The sequence below is a fragment of the Macrobrachium rosenbergii genome, chromosome 5 (genome assembly GCF_040412425.1).
Source record: "Macrobrachium rosenbergii isolate ZJJX-2024 chromosome 5, ASM4041242v1, whole genome shotgun sequence".
NCBI lineage: Eukaryota > Metazoa > Arthropoda > Malacostraca > Decapoda > Palaemonidae > Macrobrachium > Macrobrachium rosenbergii.
In genome coordinates this window covers 51,946,494-51,973,885 of record NC_089745.1, presented here as the reverse complement: position 1 = coordinate 51,973,885, position 27,392 = coordinate 51,946,494, and the positions used below count along the sequence as shown (strand labels likewise).

General features: G+C 38.1%; 3 protein-coding genes across 8 annotated transcripts in view; 1 reads left to right on the top strand and 2 right to left on the bottom strand.

The window, feature by feature from the left end:
• Window positions 1-463: 463 nt before the first annotated feature.
• On the bottom strand, window positions 464-22,687 carry LOC136838779 (uncharacterized). Of its 3 annotated transcripts, none has more exons than XM_067104299.1 (5): window positions 22,561-22,687; window positions 11,172-11,408; window positions 10,698-10,809; window positions 6,547-6,702; window positions 464-3,982 (listed from the first exon to the last, which is right to left on the bottom strand). In XM_067104299.1, exons 2-5 carry the CDS (start codon window positions 11,340-11,342, stop codon window positions 3,534-3,536), a joined length of 888 nt encoding a protein of 295 aa, XP_066960400.1. In that variant the 5' UTR covers window positions 11,343-11,408; window positions 22,561-22,687; the 3' UTR covers window positions 464-3,533. The 3 variants fall into 3 exon arrangements, with proteins under 3 accessions (XP_066960400.1, XP_066960399.1, XP_066960401.1); XM_067104298.1 differs by lacking the exon at window positions 22,561-22,687 and adding an exon at window positions 19,791-20,221; XM_067104300.1 differs by lacking the exon at window positions 22,561-22,687 and adding an exon at window positions 19,669-19,762.
• Window positions 21,273-27,392, top strand: part of LOC136838777 (probable glutamate receptor) — a 29,209-nt gene continuing 23,089 nt past the window's right edge. For 2 of the 4 annotated variants that reach the window (XM_067104293.1, XM_067104295.1), the window contains exon 1: window positions 26,271-26,410. Coding sequence is in view for 1 of the 4 variants with exons in the window: in XM_067104292.1 (XP_066960393.1) it covers window positions 26,182-26,193 (12 nt within the window). In the remaining 3 variants the exon portion in view is untranslated. Of the gene's footprint in view, window positions 21,403-26,148; window positions 26,194-26,270; window positions 26,411-27,392 lie in introns of those variants that run through there. The other 2 variants (XM_067104296.1, XM_067104292.1) reach the window with 2 other exon arrangements.
• Window positions 25,634-27,392, bottom strand: part of LOC136838778 (galactosylgalactosylxylosylprotein 3-beta-glucuronosyltransferase S-like) — a 10,456-nt gene continuing 8,697 nt past the window's right edge. The window contains exons 6-7 of the mRNA XM_067104297.1: window positions 26,964-27,074; window positions 25,634-26,351 (exon numbers count right to left, since the gene is read on the bottom strand). Of these exons, the coding sequence (XP_066960398.1) occupies window positions 26,091-26,351; window positions 26,964-27,074 (372 nt within the window). The 3' untranslated portion in view covers window positions 25,634-26,090. The remainder of the gene's footprint in view (window positions 26,352-26,963; window positions 27,075-27,392) is intronic.

The following is a 27,392-nucleotide window of genomic DNA, read 5'->3' as shown; positions in this document are numbered from 1 at the left end:
CTAGCTACTCACACCCAGAAATAGTTGGAAAATCTAACAGCAACACTTTGATTATCTGTGGCAGTAACTGAAGTAAGCTATTCAGTGTGATGAATACTGTAATCACCAACGAAAAAAAACAAGCATTGGAGTTAACTTTCTGAACTGCTACCATTTTGGTAAGCAAGCAGCCATAAATAATCATCCAAATCTGGATTCCTATAGCTAGCAAAAGCATAAAGATTTATTAGTCTTCCATATATTTTAACCTTGTGTTTCAAGACATCCACACTCACACAATGAGCGATGAGATGCAGAGAAACCCTCTTTAATATACAGAGCCATCCCATGGGCCTTTGGAATGGCGTTACACTTGAGTAAATTCAGCTTCTTATAAACCCTGGAATCAACAGCTCTGAAATATGTCGCAAGTCAGATACAGTACAAGAGTTTCAGAACAAAAGAGGATATCAAAACTGACAGCAGCAACATCCAAGTCTTATCTGTTCTTATATAATCCACATATATTGCTATACAGTATAATATATGGTATTTCTCTGATCAATTCTGTGGACCGAGATTAAGCTCAATATTGCCAGAAAGAAGCAGTAATATATAAAAGATGCATAAAGGAATATTTGCAAACTTAACAATAACAGTGACAAAAACAATATTAACACACAAAATCAATACTGAAACATGCATGCCCACAAAGACAAAATTACCAGGATTGGCATCAAATTTTTGACATTCATTATTGCAGTAAACGAAGACCTCTACTTCACTATACTGTACACAACAAACAGTAAAAGATTAAAAGGCTATGTTTGAGTTCTCTGTACACTGAGAAATAAACATACATTAAAGAGTCTGCAAACACTGAACAAATCACTGATCTACCAAATGCATTTTGGGCATTGAAAATCTCTCATCCCATGTATATTTTGAAATCCAGATTACCTTGTTGGACACCATCTGTTATACAGTCTTTGGTACACAGTAGAGGGTTTACCCCTAATCTGTCAGTATAGCAAAATGACCACTTTTCTGATTGTGCTCTTTCTTTTCTTATTTTCCTATAATAATGAACTTCATTTTGTTTACTATGATTTTCAGTCATCTCTCCTCTCCTTTTAGTTTCACCCCACCAACTTTTAAACATCTCCGCCTCTTCTTCAGATTCTGCTGCTAGAATTGGGTCATTACATAGAGTAGCTCCTGGGACCCACTTTTCTGCACTTGTTTGTAGCTTCTTCCATTTATATAATGGACGGAAAAAGGGCTCTGTGCTAATCCTTAAGAGCTGCCCACATTCATCTGATACATCACCAATGTCTTCATTATAAATCTACCAATATGATAGAGTAACATCGTTAGCCTGACAAGTCTTTTTGGTGCTGCTCATTTGTTTGCTTTCTCATCTGAAAAAATGCTTCTCTTTCCAGAGGGAAAACTATAAAATGTACTAAGTGTAACAGCCTGTGCACTTTATAAAGAACGTACTGTAACTAAAACTTTTTCACACCAAAATTCTTTGGTATCAAGTAACTTGAAATCAAATTCATGATTATGTAGATTATCCAAAAGTGAAGCTACAATTTATTTGTTTATTAGTCCTAAACTTTACTATACTCAAGTAACACTACAATTCACAAAGACCTGACAAATAGTGGAAGGAAAATCACCAAAATCCTAATAACTCACTTATGAAATGCTCACAATGAAGATACATATATGTTTAATATGTGAATTACTGCAGCACTGTTATGAAAATTGATCTTCTAAAGGAAAGATCAATCATGAACAGACTCACTAACAAAAATGTGCGCCACATTATGAAGAAAAGTATGCCTACTTAACAGAGAAACTGATGTTCGTCCTTGTAATATCCAATTTCATAAATTTAAGACTGCCCACACATGAGGCACTTTTAATGGAAAGTAGCTGGTCACTGAAATAAAAAATGGAACACGTGTTTGTTTGGAAGATCAGATGAGCCACTACTAGTGGATGACATTAAAAGAGTGGACACGAAGAGGCTACTGGGTATATTTTCTTGGCCACACCACAGTGGCTCACCACTAGTGGCTGGGGAAAGAACCTGTTATTTCACATCAGAGTGCGCTGATGAAAGAATTATTATTTTTTTTTTTTGGTCGAGATATTCTGTTCTCTCTGGCTCAGTAGGTGACTGCCTGGGAGAGGGGTCAACTAGAATGAGAAGGAACTACAGTATGTGAAATTTCATAATTAGTTTTGCACACTCTCTTGTTTATTTGCAATAAACAATGGATTCAGTTGTTTTATTTAGTTAGTCAAAATATGAATTTCAGTTAGTTGTGCTGCATCCATCTGGTCTGAAATTACCCGTCTTCAAAGATTAGTCCAAAAAGAAGAAATGATGGCTTCTTTCTTGATCCCATTAGGATGTGCATTGTACTTAAGCTAGATATAATTGTTTGTAGTATTCTCATACTTTTCTTGCAGAAAATGTTAAAAGTAAATTTACAGCCTGATTTATTCTATGTAATGTTTAAGTAACTTCCAGGAGAATGCTGAATTATGTATTGATAAGAATATATTAACTGTACAGTACAATACGCATTTGGGCTTCTGTGCTTACCTTTCCTCTGTCGACACTATTTCCTCATGTTCATGTCCTGATGGGATATTATAGGTCCAATTACAGTACTGTAATCAGATTAATAAATGTTTCTTCACTCATCCAGAAGTAGCTGTAAAAATTTTCAGGGCAAGGCTTCGGGTCTTCAAATAATACGTGGAACTTTCCCTGTAGCAGTCTTTGGCTAATTATTGGATGTACCCAGTACTTTCATCTACATATCTTTTTCTATTCCTTTCTCTTCAGTAGCAAAGTGCAGACACATGAAACTTCAAAGGTATCCATGGTGATACTGTTATGAAATTCATCTGTGGCCACCACTAATAGTGTCTTGTCTACAGGTACAGTACAAGCTGCTAGTATCAGCTGGCCAATAAGTGGCTGACCTCTTAGTGGCCAGCCACCCTCCACTAAAACTGTCTCATGTGCAGGCAGACTAACAAGATACTGATGAAATGGGTCAGAGAAAAGTGTGGAGATTAAATGTGAAAGAAGTGAGCAAAGATCATAAATTAAATTTATTAAGTTCTCTAAAATTTTATGATTCACGTTATCAAAGTTTAGTACATGGTAGCTATACATTTTTTATATAAAAGTATCCAAATGCTTATAACTTTTCACTTCATCTAAAATACATATAAATCTCTTAATGATAAAACAAAACCATTCTTAAAAACTGGCATCCATAATTATTATTGGCAGTGATGTGTATTGCATAATTACCTCCATCTTCACAATTGCAAACTCTGCTGCTTCTCAGCCTTACCAAGTTGGTCTTTAAACAAGGTAAGCATTAAGAAATCTGGATGCAGAGAACTTTTGATGCATGAGTAAAGGTATTCTACAGTTATTTGGATTGGATAACTGATTAGTACCCTTAAAGGAATAATCTTAGGTCTAGATACACAGTATCCTAATAAATTAAGTAACTTTAGAATAAATCTTTAATAATAGAGTGTTGTGTGTCAGCTCCAACAGCATTTGATGATGAAGAAACTTCAGGCACAGAATTACTTGTTTTACCATTAGAACCTCTTTCCTTTAAACTCTTGCTTGGTTTTTCAGTTATCACCTTTTGCTTTTTACTTACAATATCTGTCGAATATAGCTCAGCTTCAAGACTATTATTAAACAAGCTATCCTGAGAGTCATCAAATTGTTCTTTGGGCATTACAGGTTTCCTTGTTATCTTGCGTTTCTGTGCTGATGTCCTTCGCAAATTCTCTTCATCAGTATCAATATCTTCCTCACCAGGGTCGTCAACATCTGTATCTGAACTATAACCGTCGCTAGCTTGACAATCTGACTTTGTTGGTACACTTGACTGACTTACAAGCTCCACACTGGTCAGTATTTTCCTTGCAGCAGTGTCATGCTTTTCTGCAAAACATAAAATACCAATCAGTATGAATTCATTTATGAACTTATTCTTTTGTAAGTAACATATACTAGGAGTTTGAATGTAAAAACAAGCTGCATTAATCAGCACTGTACAGTTTTTCAACCAGCCATCCAGCCAAATACTTCACTCTCACAGGGATGGCCTAAATGAAAGTTAAACTGAACGTTAGCATCATTGTATTTTCTGAAGATACCAAACCACTAAGAAAATCCTACATTCTAGTTCTCTGATGATCCTTCTTAATAGTTACCTAACTCTAAAATGATATAAAAAACAGGAAATGAAACAATCAGATTTGTCAGACATTTCATCATTGATTAATCTTCTTGATAAGGTAATACTGTACTATAATGCCATACTTCATTTATTAAATGAAAATAAACAGTCATTTCCATTATAAATGTCAAGAAAACCACAACATTTTTTATATTATTTCAAACTAGAGACACTAGAACTTCCTTTTATATGTCAACAATATTAACATAAATAAATCACAAATATTCAGCTTATAACTCTTTTAACATTATATATTGTATCATTAGTATATTAAATTTCGAAGTCAATTTTGAGCTTTCTGATCACAACACTTGTTGGGAATTGCTCACTTTTACTATGTGACTAAAATATGTATGATTTGTGAAAAAATAAGCATGCACATGAAAAGATAAAATTTCATTAATCAACAAGTAATATTTCACATATAATCAGCACTTCTTTATTACAATACCTGATCAACCACTTAATTTAAAGAAGTTTCTTAGTTGCTATTTAAATGATACTGACATGCATGCATGCATACCTCTACACTACTACTCAGATATTATGGAAAAGAGGCACATTTCAAACATGTACAATCATACCCATTTTTCAATAACTGGAGCATGATGACTCTGGCATATACTTGGGAATTAAAATAATTTTATATCATAACTTCTTTCAAAATATCAAGCAGCATTAGCCTTAGCTTCAATATGAATAAACAGTGACCCTCACTAGGGATTAAGCTGAAAAGAATTAGCCTCAACTTACTGTAAGGTATGAACAAAATTTCAATATGACCATATTATGATATCTAGGCTCATACATACAGACAACGAATGTGACAAAAATTCACTAATGCTATGATTCTACCTGCAGCACTTAGAATGCAAATCTTTAAAAAAGGATGCAAACCACCAGGAGAGTTATCTGGTGACTACTGTATATATATTTAAGCAAGGACCTCATCGAATTAACAATATGAGGTCTGCAAGATTCTCAAGTCATCTATTACTTGTTTGTTTCTCACAGAAGAGAATTAGAATATCACTTTCCTTCAAAATTTACTGTCATTAATAACAAACTAGGACTGCATGGTGGTAAATTTTGTCAGGGATATCTACATGAATAGGTGGATCAATCATAGAAACCCAAAGCGTAATGCACATGACTGACTCACTTGCACATCTGCCATTACAAAACTATATCCTATGTTAGTCATACACCTAATCTAACTTGCCCATAATGTTGTCTTGGGGGAAATTTAAAAATTATACAATCATTAGGAAAATGATCAAGCAAACTATACTGGTAATACGGTACAGTTCTTATAGTTATATGAAACCACCACAGAACTCTTAACATAGGCAGTTAAACAAATTTCTGGAAAACTTACAATTGCATATTCAAATACAAATATCACAACCAATACCATCATACCTAAAGCATTAGCAAAGACTTCTGCTCAATACATAACATCATCATCACCACCACTGCCTCCAACATGGCATGGCACAAGAGCCTCTAAGCTAATCATATCACAGTTCATATTCATCTTGTAAAGAGATTAAAATAAAAAATATTTAGAATGTTTCATACTGTACTAAATACTTACTGTTTTTTAATCTGTTCATGAATATTACATACTAAGATAAATTAGCTTGGATGGTATGCCCCTTAAGATTTATCTGAGAATAATGAACAATGGCTTCAGATAAACACAAATGTGTGAAAGAGAAATGCTGCTGCCTTTCTTTTTGTTCAGTTTGGCTTCTGACTTTTCAGAAAAGAGTACTTTTCACACATCTTAAATGCCAAAAATCTGAGCCAAAAAAATCCAAATAATTCTCACATGTCTTCACACCCTGCACCATGTGGACCTCCTGTTACAGACTTTTTGGCTACTAAAGGCATTACACAAAGCAGTTATCATGTGGGACTGACCTGGTACCTAGCCAGTAGAGAGGGAAGTGCTATGGAGTTTCCCAGATTTTTTGCTTTGGCTTTAGAACTTGGACAGTGTATAGTCTACGGAACAGAGGACAAGCACTTCATGTACGAGAGGATGTGACAGAAAATTTTACCCGCAATGAGAACAAGATTTAAAAAATCCTGAACTGATAATGCAACCAGAACTGACACAACATTCATTAATTAATACAATAGCTTTTGTCAATGAAGTGGCATATCTGTGTTTATCAACAGTATACTGATATGGTGAAAGAGAAATGCTGCTTATAGTGATACTACACCCTATAAACATCTTTTCAGAGTTTATACATGCCTGATGTTGAAGGCTGGCAAGGCTGGCTACTCATTAGATGTTTAATCCGAAGTTTCTTTGCATTGATAATTGAGGCACACTTCCCATATATCTCCTTCTCAAAAGATTCCTTTTCTTGCACACTTTTTGCTGCTAAATCCTTTGCTCTTTGGAGTTCTGAAAATTACAGATATATAAATAATCATGAAAATTATTTATGGGCAAGAAATAATTGGAGGGACATGATGAAATAAAATTAATTTTCTATCATTATTGGAAATTTGTTGTATTACTATATTTAAAATACACCAACATATTTGTATAACAAGCACTGATGTTCAGGATGTCCCGAGGGTATCTGAAGATATCTTCCAACACAGCTTAAGGAGTTCAGCTGGAAGACAAAAAGGCCAAGAGGACTTCTGACCCCAAGGAAGAATGCTGGGAGCCTGACTGGGCCTGCATTTTACCCTTTTCCAAAGGCTTGGTTGCAGTAAAATTTATGAATCACAAAGAAACACCGAGGGGAAACTGCATACTGAATAATGGAGTCCTGGCCTTTAGTTCCTGGTTTTTCAAACATTACCTCAACCCTAGCCTATGGGAGAATATAGACAGAACCTGGAACTGATCTCTTTCTAGTTGTGAAACTGGTCTGATCATAAACTGCCTTGAAATGAACCCACAAACACCATCATATCTTTTTCAGATCAGGTTAGGCCACAGGTTTCCAGATTGGTGAGAGGAAGGTCAGCGTCCTTCTTTATGACACTAACAACCTTCTGGACTTTGCCTCCCTCTCCTACTAAGATACTTCAGAAACAGGAATGTCTGCCATCATTTTGACCAAAAATTTCAACCATTGTGCTAGCCTGGAATGAAGCCATGGCAACCAACTCTATGGCTATTGCTTTAGAGGAGGCAAAAGAAATTCCTTCCACATGAATCTGTTCTTGTAGACAGACAGGTCCTCCTATATGGGGCAAGTTTCAGCATCCTCTAGGACATAATACTTCCATTCCCACATCAGAAGTGGAGGAAGGAGCTTGGCAGAAAGAATGGAGGATGAAGAATTCTCTGATCTTGACACCTGAGAATCTATCTCCTTCATAATGCCTTGTGTAGGCTGGGACAAGGGCAGCTAAAAGACAGTGCAGATTCTAGGGCAAAAACCAAGGTGCACTAAGTGGAGGACACTGAGGGTGCCAAGTAGTTCTTGTTGACACCCCAAGACCACTGTGCTTATGAATGAGCCCAATGAAATCACAAAAATGCCTCTCAAACTCAGCATGCAAGGGTTCTATGGGCAAGGAACTGCCAAGTCCAGCAAAATCCATGGCAGGACCAGTTGGATGTCCTACTCAAGTATGGAAGATATGCCCAACTTGTTCCCTTTTAGAGGATCACGACGAATGTCTAGAACAAGTCCAAGACACTGAGTCATGGTTTAAAGGCACAAAAAGTAATCAAACATGACCAACTTCACTGATCTCAAGTCTAGAAATGGAAGTTGAACCAGCCAGGCATGCCCTGCTACCTGATCAAGGACAACAAAAGCACACGATATCTGTCCCTTTAGCAGCACTAAATGGTGCACAGGGTGACTCACACCATCAAACACAGACTCAGGCTGAGAACTGAGATAGCTCTGCACAACTAAACCTGGCCCGTAGACCAGAGAAGTGTAGTTCTTCTGAAGAAGCACCCAAGAAAGAGTCAGGGTCAGTTCTCCTCTCCCAAAAAGGATGTGGAGCTGACTGAGAACAACCAGTCATGCACCAAGGACCAAGATGAGCAAATTCATGCAATGAAGACTCGTCAAAAGTGAACTTCAGCACTAATCCACCTGCACTACCCATGATCACCAACATTGTGAATTGGTGCTGAGATCGCCACAACTCTCAACAGAAGGGCAAATGCCATGATAAGATTTCTTAACTCTTTTGTGGAAGGCAGCCTTTGGGCCTTCTTCACATACTCCTGCTGACACAGAGATAGGAAGACAAGGAAGGAGAAGCACAGCAGTGTTTCTCTGACCTTCTGCAATCAAGGTCTGTCCTCTCCCACATTCTCCCACATCCACTTAGGACAGGATTGGGGCAGGCATCCCCACAAGGACAAGAGCATGAACATACAGATATAGTAAACTTGGTCTAAGAGGGAGGAAGCTTAACTGAAGCAATGGGATCCATCAAGGCTGGTGCAGATGAAGAACTTGACTAAAACCAAATGCTCAAGGATGGCATACGGAGAAAGGCTCTCCCAGGGTGTCAAGAGAAGGCCACAACCCCATCAGTAGCTTCTTAGTTTCCTGGGAATATCTCAGATTGATGCAAAAGAGCAGAAGCAGGAGCTGAAACTGGACCTGACATGCACCAGCAACAGCACCAGCTAAGGAGAGAGTCAGTAGGTCATTGTCTGGTTTGAATGTATCCTCCTTGGGCAGATACCATCCCAAAAGCAGCAGGAGTAAAAGCAGGCACAAAACAGGAAAGAGTAGGTGAGAATGGAAGTGTAGTGCTCTCAACAGACACCAATGGGACCTCCTTTGACTTTTACCTCCTTGACTTATATTGCTTCCATTGGGCGAGAAACCAAGACACATTTGATATAGTTCAAGGATGGCAAGCACTCCTCACTTCTGCAAGAAGCACAAAAATAATGAGAGTTGACAGTCACAGGGAAGTCAGATGTAACACATGCTCAATCATGCCCAGGACATTTACAGTGGTCATTCTTTCTAGGAAAAAAATTATCTAACACCATCATTCTTACAGCAATCCAAACTGGAACAATCAACCAACCATTAAACCAGAAAATATGGAAGAAGCTTCAACAACAGCATGATGTAGTTTTCCAGAACATCTGCACAACAAGGCAGCAGGAAAAAAAAAGTGGATGCTGTCAGCAGATGTGCAAGGCAGCAGCAGGATAACAAGTGGATACTGCCAGCAGATGTAAGTGTGGAGTTGTGGAGTAAAATGGGTCATGAATGAGGTGTGGGATGGCTGATGTTTTTGAATGATATAGTGGCAATGAAGATACTGAAGATATGATGCAGACACTAAGGAAAGAGTTTAAATGAAGAGAGAATTGAGAGTAAGTTTAAGCATGAGTAAGGTTAAATATAGTGGAAAATTGCTGAGGAGCTTAAGAGCATATGTAATGGACAATGTCACGATAAAAGATCTAAGTCACCAAATGTGTAAAGTAGGGAGTCAGCAGGGAGTGTGCAAAAGGTGGGAAAAGTCTTACAGTGCCTATGGATGGAACTAACTATCCTTTCTGTAAATAAAATATGGAAGTTGAGAGCAAATGAAATAAAAATTTGAAACTGTAGAGATGAATTGTTTGTGTAGTACATGAGGTGTAAAAACTGAAAATATGCTATGTATAAGAAGTAAAAATATTAAGAGAATGTGAAATGATGGAGCAGTCTTTTGAGATGGTTTATTTCTGTTAAAATAATGGAAGATGGTGGGCTAGTAAAAATTATGTATAATATCTCAGTGTTAGGAAAGAGAGAGCACAGAAAAGGTATGGAGAGAGAGAGAGAGAGAGAGAGAGAGAGAGAGAGAGAGAGAGAGAGAGAGAGAGAGAGAGAGAGAGAGAGAGAGAGAGAGAGAGAGAGAGAGAGGGTACTAACATCCAGGAAGCACAAGAGTGTGTGCAAGGTAAGACCTGAAGTGTAAGTGTGTTGAGAGCTTAACACACTGCTCATGAGCCTTCTGCGCAGGGATGTAAACCAGTTAATGTGGAATTTTCCTGCACAGGGGGTTCATACACAATTCAGCAGTTAAAGCGTTAATAAAACAATGACTACGTATTCTTATTTTTCTTCAGTTGTACCATGCTACAGAAAATGGCTTAATTGTGAAATGATTCAATACTGTATCTATTTTTGCTTATACATGAATATTAAAAAAATATCACAAACTATGCATAATAAATAACAAGTAATGTATATATATAAAATATAATGTATATATAAAATATTATACTTTGATGTCTGTTTCTTTTATTAAGGAATTCTGTGAAATAAATCAAAACAAAATCTTGAACAGTAGACAAAGTATTCATAATTCTGTACTAAGTGATCATAAAAACAAAATCAGTATACTGCAGTAGTACACAGATGTCATCAGAATTTTAACTACTACAGTTAAAATTACCTTTAGACCCTTTATCCAAATCATCAGTGAGTTTCTGTATTCTACATGACTTTGCATCTAAGTCCTTTACTGCTCCATTCAAGATTTCTTTCACAGCATCTTGAAAACTTATCTGGAAATAGAGTTATACCCAAATAACAACACAATTAGATACTTGTTTAAAATTATACTTGCTTGAAAGCAATGGGCAAGCACCACGAGACTTCACATATTCTGACCAACACCAAGAACTAAAAGCACTGATTTCTACTTAACTTTTCAGCACTGTTAATATAAAATTACTTTCTTAGTTTTTCTTACCAATTGCTGTATCATGGACAGAAACTAAAAGCTGTAAGTGCCATAAATAACTGAGTTATACACTTAAACTTTTCTGTATGATTCCCAAAACAGAATGTGATAAAAATATACCAATATCTATACTGTGCTTTTAAAATGTCTTTAAATGAAACTGAATTAATGCATTTACTTTACCTTGTCTAATGTAAATTTTCCTCTTTTACCATAAACATCTTTGTCAGGGAAAAACTGTTTCCAAATAAGACAGTCTTCCTGAATTTCAAAAACATCTTCATTCTTTTCTGTTTCATCACTGTCACTGTATGTTACAGAGCAGGACTCAACAGCATTGTGCAATAAAGCCATATATTCATCAGGGCTTTTCTGAAGGTTCTTACACCACTTTTTTACTGAATCACTAACCGTTCCAAGCTGAAATTACATAAAACCAGTGATAACAAAATTATGAGGTAGGTAAATGAGACAGAGATGAAACACCACACTGTCTAGAAAATAAATAATAATGCTTGACATTACAACAAAATACATACTATTCACAATTTCATTTTAAACAATAAATAAAATTTTCTTGAATGAAATACTACTGTACTAAAGTGTAACAAGTACATTAATCAAAACACTATTTACTCTAATAGTCTACACTACTGAATTATGGATTTAGGAAAATGGGTACAAGAGGTCAGAGCTTCAAAACTTCTGTGACAAGAAGACTATTTTATCTTTTAATATCCAGAAACAATAATTCTGTGAAGCATACATCATGCAAAATAATAAAATTTCCAACGTTTACAAGGAGGTTTGTTTGACTGTGTTTGTTACCAAGACTGTGCAAAAATAGTTACGTGGATTTTTAAAAAACAAAGTATTTTACCCAAGGCAGGCCTTGTGACTGGCAACAAGTGATTGGATGTGGTAGATGGGAATGTAATTTTACAGGAGAAGGGGCCTTTTGCAGGATGGATTGCTCAGCCTTGGTGGAAGTTTGCAGTCCAAAAACAAACTTTTTAACAAAACAGTTCACAAACTTAGTCACCCCACTAGTCACAAAATTGCAGACAGATAACCTGTGTACCCATACAAATATAAACAAATAAAACTGAATTAAAAAACACTCCAGATATAACCATGTAAAGAACATATAAGTTCATTATTGTTACTATTTTACCAGACCACTGAGCTCAGACTTTTAATTCTCTTAGTACTGGCCAAAATGGAAAATTATTTGTAATAAGCAATCGAATAGTAATCCTATCATACTGTAAAACACTTGAGAAATGGTGAACATACCAGTTAACACTACAGTATTGTAGTTCCATGAAAAGTATGGAAGGTAACAGAAACAATTTTGAGGATTTAGATGTTATTTACGTAGTGAGACTGCCTTTTCCTCTCAAAGAATGTTCAAACCACAAATATTAAAGGTTGTGATGAAACAAAGATAAATTGACAATGTACAAAGATAATTGTGGATGCTAAATATAGCACACAGAGGAAAGATAATCATAACAAGGCAGAAAGAGATGCAAATTTGAACATAAGCCTCACTGAAAGGATTACTTAACTCACTGACACAGACTGTGTATATAAGACTAAGATGAGGAAAAGAATGACTAGCCTACATTAGCCACCACTGTCAGACATCTCTGTGGGTATTGCCATGGATCTTTGGCTTAATTCAAATGACTCATGGATTAAGTTACCTGCATACCATATCTTATGTCAAAAAAATTCTTTGAAGAGTTCGGATTTCTGTTCAGCAATTGTTTCAGAATGGATTCTGCTCTGCTATAGTATACTGTATATGGACAAACCTGTTTATTATAAGCCATAATGACTAATTACAGACAGAATATTCTGACTATTCCATTAAGATGTTACTGCTCGGTGACGATGTTAGATCTCACTCTTTAATTAAATACAATACTTTAATAGTATTATTTATCCAGCAATATGGGGAAAAAAATCACATTTTCGTGATACAATAAAGTTTTATATATACTTACCAAGTAATTACATAGCTTATACTGTAGTTTCCTTGCACGGCAGCTCAAATTAACAAATTCCTGGGTAACACCTCAAAGTATATTGCAGGTGACTGGTCCCGCCCCCTAATGGGAATACCAAGAACTACTAGCAGACAACCTCATTCCGTTGATGCCTTATGTCCATCGAAGGGGAGGAGGGAGGGCTCCAATCATGTAATTACTTGGTAAGTATATATAAAACTTTACTTTATCATAAAAATGTCATTTTTATATAAGTGACTTACCAAGTAATTACATAGTTACTCCACATTGAAAGGAGCAAGGACAAATGGACATATTCTACTCCAAAACATTAAGTTGTGTAATGAATTTGAAGTAGAAAAAATCGCTAGAATTGAATACAACACTTGTAGTTCCTTATCAGTTAAGAAAGCCTGCAACAGAAATTGCCCCTGGTTGGTGCTCATCTTAACCTATACTGGGCATGGCAGTATAGACAAAGGTCACCCCTACTTTAGTGGGAACTTTGTAGCGAGGGAAGATCACTGCTGGCTAGCAAAGCATAATTGGAAGGTTTGCAGCGAAGGAGCTAACTGAAGGTTAGCAACACTTCAAAAGTGCTTGCAAAGCTTCAAAAGTGCCCTTGCCCCGAGCGCAGTACCACAATATAAAACAACTAGATAACAATGTCACCAGCACTGGAAAAAAACCCATGACCCATCCACTGAAACTGGTGGGTGCTCCAGGTACACTCATTACCTTACTACAGGGTGAAGAGAAAGTAGGAGAAAGTCCTCTGCTTCCTTCCGCGATGCCAAACCAGTTACTAATAAACGTAAGGTACTGCAAAAGAAAGTTTTAACACTGTTTAAACTTTCTGAAGAAAGTGAGAAGTGAAAATTGTTTACACTTCCAGTGCGTCGATTGTAGGATGGACTTAACGGGTGTACATACACGAAGGGTAAAGAGGAAGAAGTTGTTCTGGCATTTTTAGCTTTCACTAAAAAGCAAGCACAATGCTCTCCTGAACTAAGAATGGTCTCAAGGATCAAGTCCATACATGGTGAAGAACAATGTGTTCTTAGACCGAGGGCGAAAAAGCGTCCTTGTCAGAACACTGAAGGTTATGAAATGCCCGTTTCCAATCCTGCTCAGGTAATACCCGAAAACTCCGACAGAATAGAGAGCTTTCTACTCCTCCCCAGAGCCAAGGATGTAGGGAGATTGGGTGCCAGGCGATCAGCAGCTGGGTGTACTGAGCTGGCACCCGGCTGTAGGTGGCGCCAGCTGAGCTGGTCGCCAGGTAACTATTCTGGTCGAGAGCTGGCTGGCACTCCTAGGAGCTTGGGGCAGCACTGCTGCCAGGCTGTAGCTGGTGCCAGGTGAGCTGGAAGTCAGGCGAGGGAAAGACTCAGGCTGGTGGGTATTCCTGGGAGTCCTGAGCACTGTCCCCGGCTGTTAAGATCGTCTTCTCTTCCATTAAGCTCTTGGGAGAAAGAGCGGTTCCAGATCATGGAATGATACTCATTCTTGGTTAATAAATTCCAGGGTAAACTAGCAAACTGCATTACTGAGACAGACATAGCTCAATACTCCTAAAAAGGAGGAATATGAGGGATCCTTTATCCTCTCTGATGAAAAAAGGCAATGTTGCCAAAAGGCATAAGTGTCTCAGAAGAAGAAACCTAGAGTCTGAGACACCCGATTCGGAACATTTTCACTTAGGTGGTAGACCGGGCTAGAAGATGATGTCTGCATCTTTCAAATGTCTCTAGTAGTACAGTACCTCTGAAAAAACAAACCCTCTTTCTTGACCAGAAACCGGGCAGCCCAAAGCCTGTCCGCGTAAAAGCGTACCACTTTTGGTGGTGTCACTTGAAGAGAGGTTATTCGCGAAGAAACAAAAAGTGGAAGGCTTCTTGGCGAGTCCACCAATCAATCACAGCAATACAGGTACCCTAAATTGTGGTTCACAGTGGGGTTACGAGGCACGTTGCAACGTTCTGATGAGCCTGAAAAGAGTCAGCCCTTCGCTGACCATGTCGAATAGAGGAAGAGCATGGAGGTCCAGGTTAGAAAAACCTTGCAGTATGGTGTCTGTTGCCCATGCTAGAAGGTTCCATTATGGTGGCAGACAGACAAGGTTGGCCTGCCCCATAGAAGCACAAAACCCGACAGATCAAGGGATTCAAGGTCACTCGGCAGTAAGAGTGAGTTTCTGATGGCTCAGCTCATCCACCAGAAATTCCAGTTGAGTTAGAAAAAACTTGATTTATCATCTGCAGCAAAACCTTGTCGCTTGGTGGCGAGTGCTCAAGGAAAAAACATAAGAACTGTGGTCTAGTCTAAAGGAAAACCGCAGTCTAGGAGTGAGCGAGAGACGAGAACTGAAGCCTTAAGCAAATAGCTTTCGGTTCTCTAGCATATGTGTAAAGGCTCTGTTCCCCTGGGGACATGTCACAGAAGTTTCCTGGGTCCCTGAGCGTACTCCTTCTACTAGAACAAGGAGAGAGAAGCAATTACAAAAAGCCTTATGAGGGAATTCTTCTGAAAGCTTAAATTGGAACAGCCACTACTGCAGGTCCGACTGGAGACTGGGACTAAGGAAAAAGATGATGAAGCCTGGCTGTGAATCCCTGACCTTAGTATGATCTCAAAACCTTCGATCTTTCTTTGAAGGGAGAAAACAATCAGTCTTCCGAGGAGACATGGACATAATTAGGAATACACTAGCATAAACGTCCAGAAACAGAAGGCAAATGCCAGAGAGAGAGAGAGAGAGAGAGAGAGAGAGAGAGAGAGAGAGAGAGAGAGAGAGAGAGAGAGAGAGAGAGAGAGAGAGAGTTACTAGGCTGTCTGATTTGTCTCCGTCTAGAACCTTACCTTAATTGAAGAGAAAAAAGGGAATTGCTGGCCATGCAGACTCGCTGGGGCGAACTTGCAAATCATTGTGCAGGCTCCTGGACAACTTAGTGAACTAGTAGCCTATCCTGATGATCCTTGACAGTCGTGCAGACGTGAAAACATCTGTGCAGAAATGACTTCTTACTGGACTAGAAAACAGTTGGTGTGAACTTGACGATACCTGTACAGACTGTAGACATATGCGAAAATGTACATGGCAGAAGTAACATCTGGCACATTTATAAGGCTTGAAAAAACCCGTAAGAAACACAAAAGCCTGGTCACATGAAAACAGAGGCCTGTCCAAAACCAGGTATGACAAAATCCTGCAGACTGACACAATAGTCTCTAGATAGTGCTGGGCACCCTAGAACAGAAGTTGGGAGAAAGAGAATTGGCGCCTGGAGCTCGTAAGTTGATTCCAGGCATTCGGGAACGGGCACTGATAGGAAGCCCTGGTCCAAAGGAAGAAAAGCAAAACCCTCCTATGAAGTCTGACAAACTTGAAAAGAACGACTCGGTGGAAGACAGAGTGCCTGTAGACTCATCCACTAATGTTCCAAGACTGAGATTAACATCCCAAAAGCTGACTCTGCGACGGAGACTGTAAGGTAGCCTGGGTATGACTATGTACTAAAATTCTCTCTTCTAGAGACCTAAAGATAGTGGAAAACACTAAAAGCTATCTAGACTGTCCTTGTCCAAACCAGACAGAACTAAGATACACTCCAAAGCTATGCCTCTCGAAAAAACACTAAAAAGTCCTTTATCTTCTAGCCAGTGCTCCTGTTGTTGACAAGAAAGACCTTGCTTCGAAATCTTGAAGCGATCTTTGACAAGCAGCCCTAAGTTCCATGGAAGCACCACAAGGAGGAAAGACAAAAGGCATTAGACTTGCTCCCTCAACTCCTAGGAGGACGAAGAAAATGCCAGAGAAGGGAGCTTACTGCAACAAGCTCAAAACTTCTGGACGCAACAGTCCCTGTCCGCAAAAGACAGGACTATGAGACAATAATTAACACAAAAAGGAAGTAGTGTCAGTTTGTCTTGAGCTATCAGGTGAAGGTGGAAAACAGACTGAAGAGAGAGACAACTCTTGTGAGTGGGTTGTATAGCCTGGTACTGAAGAGGTGGTGCTGGATGCCTGACAGCTGGCGCCAAACTGTAGGTGGATGCGCTGGCACAGGTGGAAACTCGGGCACTGGACGCCTAGACATTGGGTGCTCGGATCCCACTGAATGCTCAGACAGTCAGCAGCTGAAACAAGTCTTTTCAGTGGCTGAGAATCACTAGGAAACACGCCATCAGTGCTTCTACAAAGAAAGCACATCCTTATGGACGCCTTTCCAATGGCTGTCCGTCGACACCTGTGGACAACAGGCTCGACCATGAAGGCAACTAGTGGGGAGCAAACCCCTTCGGACTCCCATGGACTTTAGTACTATATGTCTTCTCCCCAGTGAGGGGGAGTGGGACAAGGGCTGGGTTTAGGAGATCCGAGGGACTAGATAACCACCTCCTATACCACACATCCAGTAAGACGCCTTTCCAGCAGCTGTCTGTCGATACCTGGGACCGGACAACAGGCTTGACTGAGGGGGCGACTACTCATGAGTAATCCCCCGACTGCCCTTGGACCTTTGGTATGTCTTCTCACCGGTGCGGGGGAGAGGGACAGGGACCTTTGTCTAGGAGCATTGGGGGACGAGTAGCCACCTCCTCCACTGCAAAACAGTTCACTATTACAAGGTTAACTTTTGTTAACTCGGACACTGGCAATGGCATGGGAAGGAAGTGAGGGAGCCAGGCGCGGGAGCAAGTGGATACAAAATAAGAGGGCTAGTGGCAGGAGAGAGTTGGCACCAAATGATGGGGAATTGGTGTTGGGAGCTTGGTGCTCCCAGGATATAGCTGGCAACAGGGTAGCTGGGCGCCAGGCGAGGTAGCAGCTCGGGAGTCAAGACTCGGAAGCTGGTGAGCGCTACTGGGTGATCAGAGCCGATTCTCGGCTTTCAACACTCCAAGGCCCAGTAAAGGAGAGTGTAATAAGAAGATATTCAATTAATTCTTTACCAACAAATACTTGAAGTACCCAGAGTACAGTACTATCATACAGACATATCTCGACTCCTAACAAACATTATTTGAGGCTTGCAGATATGGATTTCACTGCCAAAAATTGGTTTGGTAGAGAATGTAATGCTTACGTCTTACTACACTAATCGGAAAAAGAAAGTTAACCTTTACTAACCAAAGTTAGAAGTTCCCAATACCATCATACAGACATATCTCAATTATTATCAACATTATTTGAGACTTGTCGATATGTGTTTCAATACCGAAAAAATTGGTTTGGTAGAGAACGCAATATTTATGTTTTATTGCAGTAATTGGTAAACGAGGTAGTGAAAGTAATATTAAGTTTTTTACACTGCTTGGACTAAGAAAGTTAACCTTTATCTACATAATTCAAAGTACTCTGAGTACCATCATACAGACATATCTCAAACCCTATCAAACATTATTTGAGACTTTCAGATATGTATGCTCTACCAAAAAACATCAGCATGGTAATGAACACAAGGTTTTTGGTTTTTCTTATATTTTACACATCACCAAAGTCTGTCATGATTGTAAAATATAGGGGTCCTTTAATAAAAAGGAGTGACCCAGAGATACTGACCCAAATCCATATTGTTTTCCTCCTCACCATCCCCTTAGCGTAAACACAGATTTGGCAACAGGAATGTTTCACACAGTATTAATTAATATTCTCATATATGCTATTTCTAGCAATATATTAATTATTATGCTGTCCTCAATTATAATATAAATAGGTTTTTCAAATAAATTCTCCTTTTCAAGAATCACAGGGAAGTCTCTGTGAGTCTATTCACTAAATAAGGAAAGTATGTTTGGCATTGCTGCTTATCCCTCCCTACATCCTCTTTTGACTAAGTATGCTCGACAGACTAAGAGGCTAGTCAATGAAAAATCTTTGGGAATTACCAACAGTTGTCATGTGATCACTCTGTCTTTTTGTAATTACTCTTTCTTAGGCTTAGTTTATTTGAGATGACAACTGTAGTGACTGCTCTTGTTGTCGACACCAGTTAATTTTCCCGTCTGTATTGCTGTGCATGTGCAGAACTGCATAACTTTTCTATAAAATTCACTTTTTGTTACAAAAGCAATATACATGTTCTCGTATTTTGTGGTGGTGTCATGGTGTTTCCATTTTGCTATGCACATGCTTGTACTGAACTATAAATTTTACTGTTGCATTGTCTATGAAGTTAAGAAACTACACAGCCTATCCACACTCATGAAGTGACCAAGTTCTTTGTGTACAACAATGGCATTCGAGCTAAGCATGTAGAAATATGTTTTTTCCAAGCAGAGGAATTTCATTTCCATTGTAAATGTTTGGTTAATATATTACAAACCCCCAAGTCTCATGAAATGGGAAAACCATTGTGAAAAGACATAGCCTACCATCCAAAGGGGGCAAGTTAAGTAAGGCGAGACCCATGTCTGAAGTAAGGTCAATCTTAAGTAAGGTTAGGTTACTGTAGCTATATCACTAGTGTTCACTCACTTTCAATCATTCCCCCATCCAATAACCCCATCTTTACACTGTGGATGGGGGAACCTATTGCCTTTTGATATTGTGGGTTGTAGTAGGTTAGGTTAACAAGAATTTTAAATGGAAATGACGACCAAATAGGCCTGTCACAAATGAACACATTTTATCATTTAAAAAACCCATTCAAAATGGTTACTGTGTTAGGTCTACTCTTTTGCTATTTTAAAACGTTAGTTTAAGTGGCCTGGGTAGTATGTGTATGTCTATAGACCGATTAGTATGGCCTACCCTGACTAGTAGAGATAGTTTAAGCCTTACCTTGACAGAAAATCCGGTATTGTCCCTCAATAATATTACTAAAACTTCATCGGGTGTACTTGTATTTGTGTACATATACGATCCATCGCCTATTTTACGCACGCCCATTTTGCTTTTTTGTGTTTTAAATTAAATTATTTTCCCGGCCTACAAGCTCAATCCTGTAAATTCCTATCTCTGCTCTGTTTAAAACAAGTCCTGCGCGGTTGACAAGGCAACCTATGCGGTGGAAACTTTATTTGTAAACAAACAAGAGAGCACTCCTTAATAGAGAGTCTCACTTAAAATACGAAAGTGGCATTAACCATACGGGGCAACAAATCAAAATGGGAAAACGCTAGTGATACAATCACTAGCGTGAGTCTATAATTACAGTATTATACTGTAATTACAGACTCACTTCAAGTACGGAGACGGCATTAACCACAAGGGGAAATAAATCAAAATAATGAAACATCCTTATCTAAATAAGAATCTAAATATTTAAACTTATCCACTTGCTTTACAACCATGCCTTCAGTTAGGAAATCCTGTGCATTTTCAATATTCATATTCATGATTTCAGTATGACATAAGACCGCCAAAATACGAAATTTTCTCCTGGAAGTATTGAAGTACAGTGATTCATAGCAGATTTAAATGAGGTAAAAACAGGTCCAAATTTATAATCTACGAATGACAAACTTGCGCAGAATAATTGCCAGTATTCAAACTAATGAATGCAGATTGAAAAGAAACAGTTCTGAGATAATCACAACTGAACCAACGCTTACAACCACAATTGATAAGAAGAATTTTCTTAACATAATCTGCCTTTTAAATAATCAGCGATTAACAAATAATATGGTCAACCATAAATATAAAGTGGGAAATCTTAAAATAATCATCGATCTAATAAAACTAGTCTTGTAATGATCATCGATTCGAATATTGATAAGAAAATCATCGACCAGAAATATTCAGTACTAAAGCACTTAGCAACCTCATTAACCCTATAAGAATGATCGACTTAAAAACAATAATCTTAAAACGGCCAGCAACTTAAAATAATCAACACTGAAATAAATCAATTGCAGAAAATAAAAGATGCGTAACCAGATTAGTCCGGCAGGTCTTATCTTCAAGGTTACCAAGCATATCAACGTGGGCGGTCGCAATGCCCTTTCTGTCCTTTGTACTCTGATAACCCATAGTAAATCGAGCTCCTTTTATCGTAGTTCCTATAAATATTGCACAACTACTCTTAAAACAATTACTGTTTGTCTGTTATCAAAGATTAAAGGCATCCAAAAAAGGTTAAGATATTCAGATTGTGTAAATTAAACACTTTGCAAGACAAGAATATCATCTTCATGAAATCAAGCAATCTGACCAGTATAATTAGCAATGTATAATCTGATGACACAAAGCAGGTAGCCTACATGACAGTTTGATATATTGCCTTTATGCTGCCTCCCGTTTTCATATAATTGTGAAATTACTTTCAAATTTCGTTTCAAGTGGTTTTGTTTGTTATTCCTTGGGTAGAAGCTTTGGCCTGTTGGTTATCCAAGTGAAACATGTCTCAGTATCTGCTCTCGCTGACTATGGACAACCATGGATATCTCCCTCTGTGAGTATTCTTAAATTCTTTGTAATCGAGCACTGAAAGAGCACGATGCTAGAACATTCAAGGTATAGGGATTTCAGAGAAAAATGGTTTAACTGAAATTCCTTCAGCCGTAAAAGAGAAATTAAGATGACAAAGTTTTGACTGAAATCGATTCAACTGAGTGTGAATTAGCATGACAAGGTAAGAGTGGTAAGACCCACTGACAAACAGACAGGTAAATTAGATGGACGATCTTCTGTCCTGCACGTCTATGCGTGATGGTCAACCTTTGCACTGAGTTAGACTGAAATCCCGTCAACCGTGTAAGTGTGGATGCGCTGATAAGCTAAGCATAACAGACATATTGATAGACAGACGGACGTTCTCTCTTTATATAAATCTATGAACAATTTTTAGTTTTCTGAAAAGAAAATTATTGTGCCGGCTTTGTCTGTCCGTCAACACTTTTTCTGTCCGCTCCGCTCCCAGATCTTAAAAACTACTGAGGCTAAAGGGCTGCAAATTGATATGTTGATCATTCATTCTCCAATCATTAAACATACCAAATTGCGTTCAACTCTTCAACCAACGGTAATAAAAAGATAAAATCCGTTAAATTTGTACCCTCAACTTTACCTTATTCAAATTCTATTGTTAAATACAGAACAGAGTTGGAAAGATTTTGTAACATTTGCACTTCACGTGGATACTTTTGGTATACCTTTGAATAATAGTAAGAGCAATCTCATTAATAATGATACATATCAAGATTTATTAAGCACTGGAGGTTCCTACGGTATTATGCACGGTCTGCCAAAAATACATAAAGAGGGTATTTCCATAAGACCTACTCTAACATCATATGATACCCCCAATTACAAACTGGCAAAATATTTGGTACCTCTGTTAACCGAATTTTCTTTTAACAGCTATTGTTTAAAAAATTCGCTTGAGTTTAAGGAAAAGATTTTGTGTCTGGACTCGGACCTATTTATGGTAAGCCTCGATGTTGAAGCTTTATTCATGCATATTCCTGTGGAAGAAACTATACAGATTATTTTAAATAAGGTTTTTACCGATAATGGCACACTGTTCCACGGTTTTAATTACGACAATTTCAAGGAACTTTTAACCTTAGCGGTGCAGGAAACTGCCTTTATTTTTAATGGTAAAGCTTACGTGCAGGTTGGCAGCGTGGCAACGGGGAGTCCTCTTGGCCCGGTGCTGGCTGATATTTTTTTGTGTGAATTAGAAGAGCGGTTGCTGGACAACTGCCCTCTGGGTTAGCACCCGTTGTTTTACTGTCGTCATGTCGATGACACCTTTATCTCATTTCAAAATAAATATAAAGCAGATTTATTTTTACAGTGTGCTAATCTGGCCCATCCGAGTATAAAATTTACAGTTGATTACGAGAAAGATAGCAAACTTGCTGTTTTAGATATTGAAGTTTCTCGTAATAATTCAGGTTTTTATACATCGATTTTCAGGAAGAAGACATTCACAAGTTTGGGCACAGTTTTATATAGCTTTTGTAATTTTAATTTTAAGATAAACTGTTTTTTTATTTGTTTCCACAGAGCCTTTTCCCTGTCTTCTGGATGGTCTGAGTTCCACAAACAGGTCACCTTTTTAAAGAAGCATTTTACTGATAACTGTTACCCGAGTAATTTATTTTTTAAATGCCTCCACAAATATGTGAATATGAAGTTTTTACCAAGCAATACTATTCCGACTGTACCTATGATGCCTTTCTATGCCAGTGTTCCATTTTTACGTAATACAAAATTCTATACCAAAATTTAACACATCATTAGAACTTGTAGTCCGGCCATAAAATGTCAGCTGATCCCAAAAACTTTGCGACAATTCGATCTGTTTTTAAACAGAAAGACAAACTGAACCCTCTTATGGCATCTAACATTGTCTATTTATATACTTGTCCTAGATGTGCTCTAAAAAAATGAACCCTCCTATGGAATCTACCATTGTCTATTTATATACCTGTCTTAGATGTGATCTAGGAAAATGAACACTCTTATGCATCTAACATTGTCTATTTATATACTTGTCCTAGATATGATCTTGGAAAATGAACCCTCTTATGGCATCTAACACTGTCTATTTATATACTTGTCCCAGATGTGATCTGGGTAAATATACTGGAGCCTCACGAAGACTTCTTAAGGTCCGAATGGATTGCCATAGGGGGCTGTTTTCGTACTGGAGTTAAATTATCATCTGAATTTTCCAGCATCCGTGACCAGGCAAAGAGGTGCAAGAATAATATTGGATATAACCACTATAAACTTCTTACAAAAGCGTCTTCTCCGCAACAGCTAGCGGTCCTGAAATCGCTCTTTGTAAAAACGAATGTTCCGAAACTGAAAAACCAAACTACCTCCACCCCTCTCTACCTGGCGCAAACAACGGACATGCCTCCGTTATTCCAGTCACTCGTCTCCCTTTCTCTACTGGAAATGGTACTGGGGTTTAGTTGGTGTTCTTTTAATTTGCTTTATATTGTAATTGTGTATTTTTAGATAAGTATTTTTATTGTAATATATTCTTGTTTTTTTTTTAGTTTGAAAATGGGGCTGGCCCCTGAAACATCGCATTAATAAAACTAGCTGATCAAAAAACCGACCTCTGCATTGAAACCCTTCCCACTATGTATCCCGTCTGAGGCACCACTTTTGGTTGATATATATATATATATATATATATATATATATATATATATATATATATATATATATATATATATATATATATATATATATACACACACACACACACACACACATATATATATATATATATATATATATATATATATATATATATATATATATATATATATATATAAAGCTGAACATCTAAAGCACTGATACGAACAATCCAGAGAAGTGAGGGAGTATTCACGGAACTTCGAGACACTGAGCTTGAAATAATAGTTCTAAACTGTGAGGAAAAAGTTTATTTTGATATTCTCTCAGTACTGAGACGATACGAAATTATTTGTTCCCTTAGAGTAAATCTCACATGCACATTGTACATACAACTTGTGAACCGCATGAAATTTTGGAAACTACAGCAGGTGTAAAGCACACCTGGTAATGTAAGCCAGGAAAAATGAAAACGCCTGGCAACAGTCTGTGTAGGAAAGGATTGGGCTGGTGAAATTTTGACTGACAGAAAACAGTGGAATGTAGCACTGATACTTCAAAGATATTCTGAAGGTTGAAAAAGAAGGCCAAAAGCTTCGAAAGAGGCTGAGCAAAGTAAAAGGCCCGGCGTTCCACATGGTGATATGCACTTAAAATGGCAATGAGTCGAACGGCAAATCAGAAGCAAGTGAAGCTCAGTTGATCTGATAAACACTTGGAAAACAGCAAGGGGTCGCCGGGTAACAGATGTCGTACAGTGTTACCAGTGATGAAATGTGCTCACAAGCCGGCACATCTGAGAGAGAACTAAGGCTGTCTGCTGATGAAAATCTGACTTTACTCCTCTCACACAACATTATTTTTATGTAAGCCGTCGCAGTCATGCCCATATATTGCACCAATTACAGGACAAGTAAAGTCTTTTCCCCTCTTCCCTTAAGCCAGAGCAAAATAATTCAAAAACTGCAAAAATGGACTACTGTATAATTTTGGAGGGTCGTTCGAAACCTTAAAGGACCACAGCTGCTTTCGTTTGATATGCACTGCATGTTTGATTTTCGTTTGTAATAATCCCGAGTCTTTCTCCTCTAAGACATTGTATTCCAACTTTCTGAAATTTGCGTAGAAAGTAGATCTTATTTAGAAAAATGAAAATATTTCCAAGAGAATCGTCCCCGTAGGGGGGTTAGTGCAATTAGTGCACTGTAGGCATTACTTAAGGTTCTTTGCAACGTGCCTTCGGCCCCTAGCTGTAACCCCTTTCGTTCCTTTTACTGTATCTCTTTTCATATTCTCTTTCTTTCATCTTACTTTCCACCCTCTCCTAACAATTGATTCTTAGTGCAACTGCGAGGTTCCTCCTGTTACACCTTTCAAACCTTTTACTGTCAATTTCAGAGTCAGCGCTGAATGATCTCATAGGTCCCAGTGCTTGGCCTTTCGCCTAAATTCTATATTCAATTCAATTCAAGAGAACCGTGGTTACTTTTCTCATAATTCTGTAGCCTTAATTATTAGAGTCAAATCTCTCTAGGCTGAATGAAAGACCGGAAAGACCACTGGGATAATAAAAGACAGAGATATTTACTGGACTCTACATACAGCAAGCATCAAAATGCTACTACTTACGACTTTAAGGAAAACAAATCTAACTGAAAGCAAAAGTCAGTACTCTCAAAATTACTCCAAAGGTAAACTTTCTATTACTATAAAAGGTTTTTCAACAAAAGATGCACTGATATCTATCCTGTCATCAAGAAATCAGGCGTAAATTAACGACTAAATTATCCAATGAGGATAAAACCCAGTATGGTGAAATATAATACAATGATGGCTGATTATAAAACAATCCTCATCAATAGACAATTTGAGAAACACTATCATTACACACCGACTTCCTTAATAATAATGAAGGAAAAAATGGAAACGCTCTTTCGTAGCATTGTGAGCTAAGCATTCAACTTGAACTTTCAGTATCGCCCACTCTGTGTAGCCTGAAAGATAAGAATGCGCCAAAACGTAACGCACTGCGAAGTAAAACTAGTTCTCGTACTCCGGGGCAAATTCTGAAGATAAGTCCATCCGGGAATCTTCATCCCCAACTCCGGTCACATTGTCGTCATCTGCGAGCATGAAGCTGGTGGTGAGTGATCGCCAATTCATTTCGTTCTCTTCTTGGCGAAGCGACTTGATGAACATCTGCTCCTGGAGGACGCGGAGGTTTGTACCGTCGTACAAAGGCCGAAGGATGTCCCGATCAGCCCGCTCCGGCTTCTGTGCTTTTGTGTGCCACACCCAGATCTAGTATTGGCAGCCCGAATAAGGGGGGATGGTAATAGTAAATTCTAATCACAGAGCGGGTAAGCAATGACAAATTCAATAAAGTGACTTCGCATGGAGGGTGCCGAAGCATCTTACAATAATCTGCTGAGTTATTGATGAGTTTTTTTTTTTTTTTTTTTTTTGCAGCAGGTAACTGCATATCATTCATGATATGATGTATTTCAAAAGCAAAGGCTCGCAAATGTGACATTAATAAGAAATAGAAAAATTAGAAAGTAGGCTAATCGGAATGAAAACCAATGGAACAAAGGGAGATACTGCACACATATATATACACACGTAAAAAAAGTTTATTATTTTAATGACCCTATGTCAATATTACCCAAACATACTATGAAAGCGGGGAGAAGGCTCTCTTAAATATCAGAAAGGAAACATCTTACTTCTTACGATTATTTCCTAATATCTCATAAAACTAACATTTTTACACAAAACAGAACAGATGCTAAAAAAAACCCATTAAAATGCATGGATTGAATTTTGCTTTGTCACTGATTAAAATCTGTCGTCAAACCGACATCAGACTGAAGTCCATAATTTCAGGACACTTGCAGGAGTGGCATAAATTACCTTTGTGCAGCCTTCAGCTTTAAATTCTATATCCTCAGGTTTGACTCCGAGGCTTGCAAGGATGCTCTCTTCCTGGTAGCTGTACGTCCAGGCCATGTTCGCCCGAGGCCTCTGTTAGGAAGAGAGAAAGAGAAAAATTAGATTTTACACTCTCGTTTTTTCACGTGCTGTCACTTTAATACTGCTAGTAATTATAATATTAATAACTTCATGGGTAGTTACGGTGTTCAGCATATAAGGTTGTCTATAATGTTTTGTATTCCCAAAAGGAGGATCCGTGCAGCTCTACAGTAAGCGTTACCTGGGTCATCTCAGGTACCCAAGTCTGCTTGTTTTGCACTTGAGAATATACGATATTATAATGTTCTTACACCCCCTGTTTTGCACACAAGGCCTTGGGTTCAAGAGGGCACTTGCCTCTCTTTTCTC

Excerpts from the sequence above, each read along its gene's own strand:
- LOC136838779 (XM_067104298.1), bottom strand. The coding sequence starts at position 19,898 with ATGGGCGTGCGTAAAATAGGCGATGGATCGTATATGTACACAAATACA. Across the intron at positions 6,703-10,697 it reads TTTGGATAAAGGGTCTAAAG|AACTCCAAAGAGCAAAGGAT; the intron begins GTAATTTTAACT and ends TGTAATTTTCAG. Across the intron at positions 3,983-6,546 it reads TTGCCAGCCTTCAACATCAG|AAAAGCATGACACTGCTGCA; the intron begins GCATGTATAAAC and ends TATGTTTTGCAG.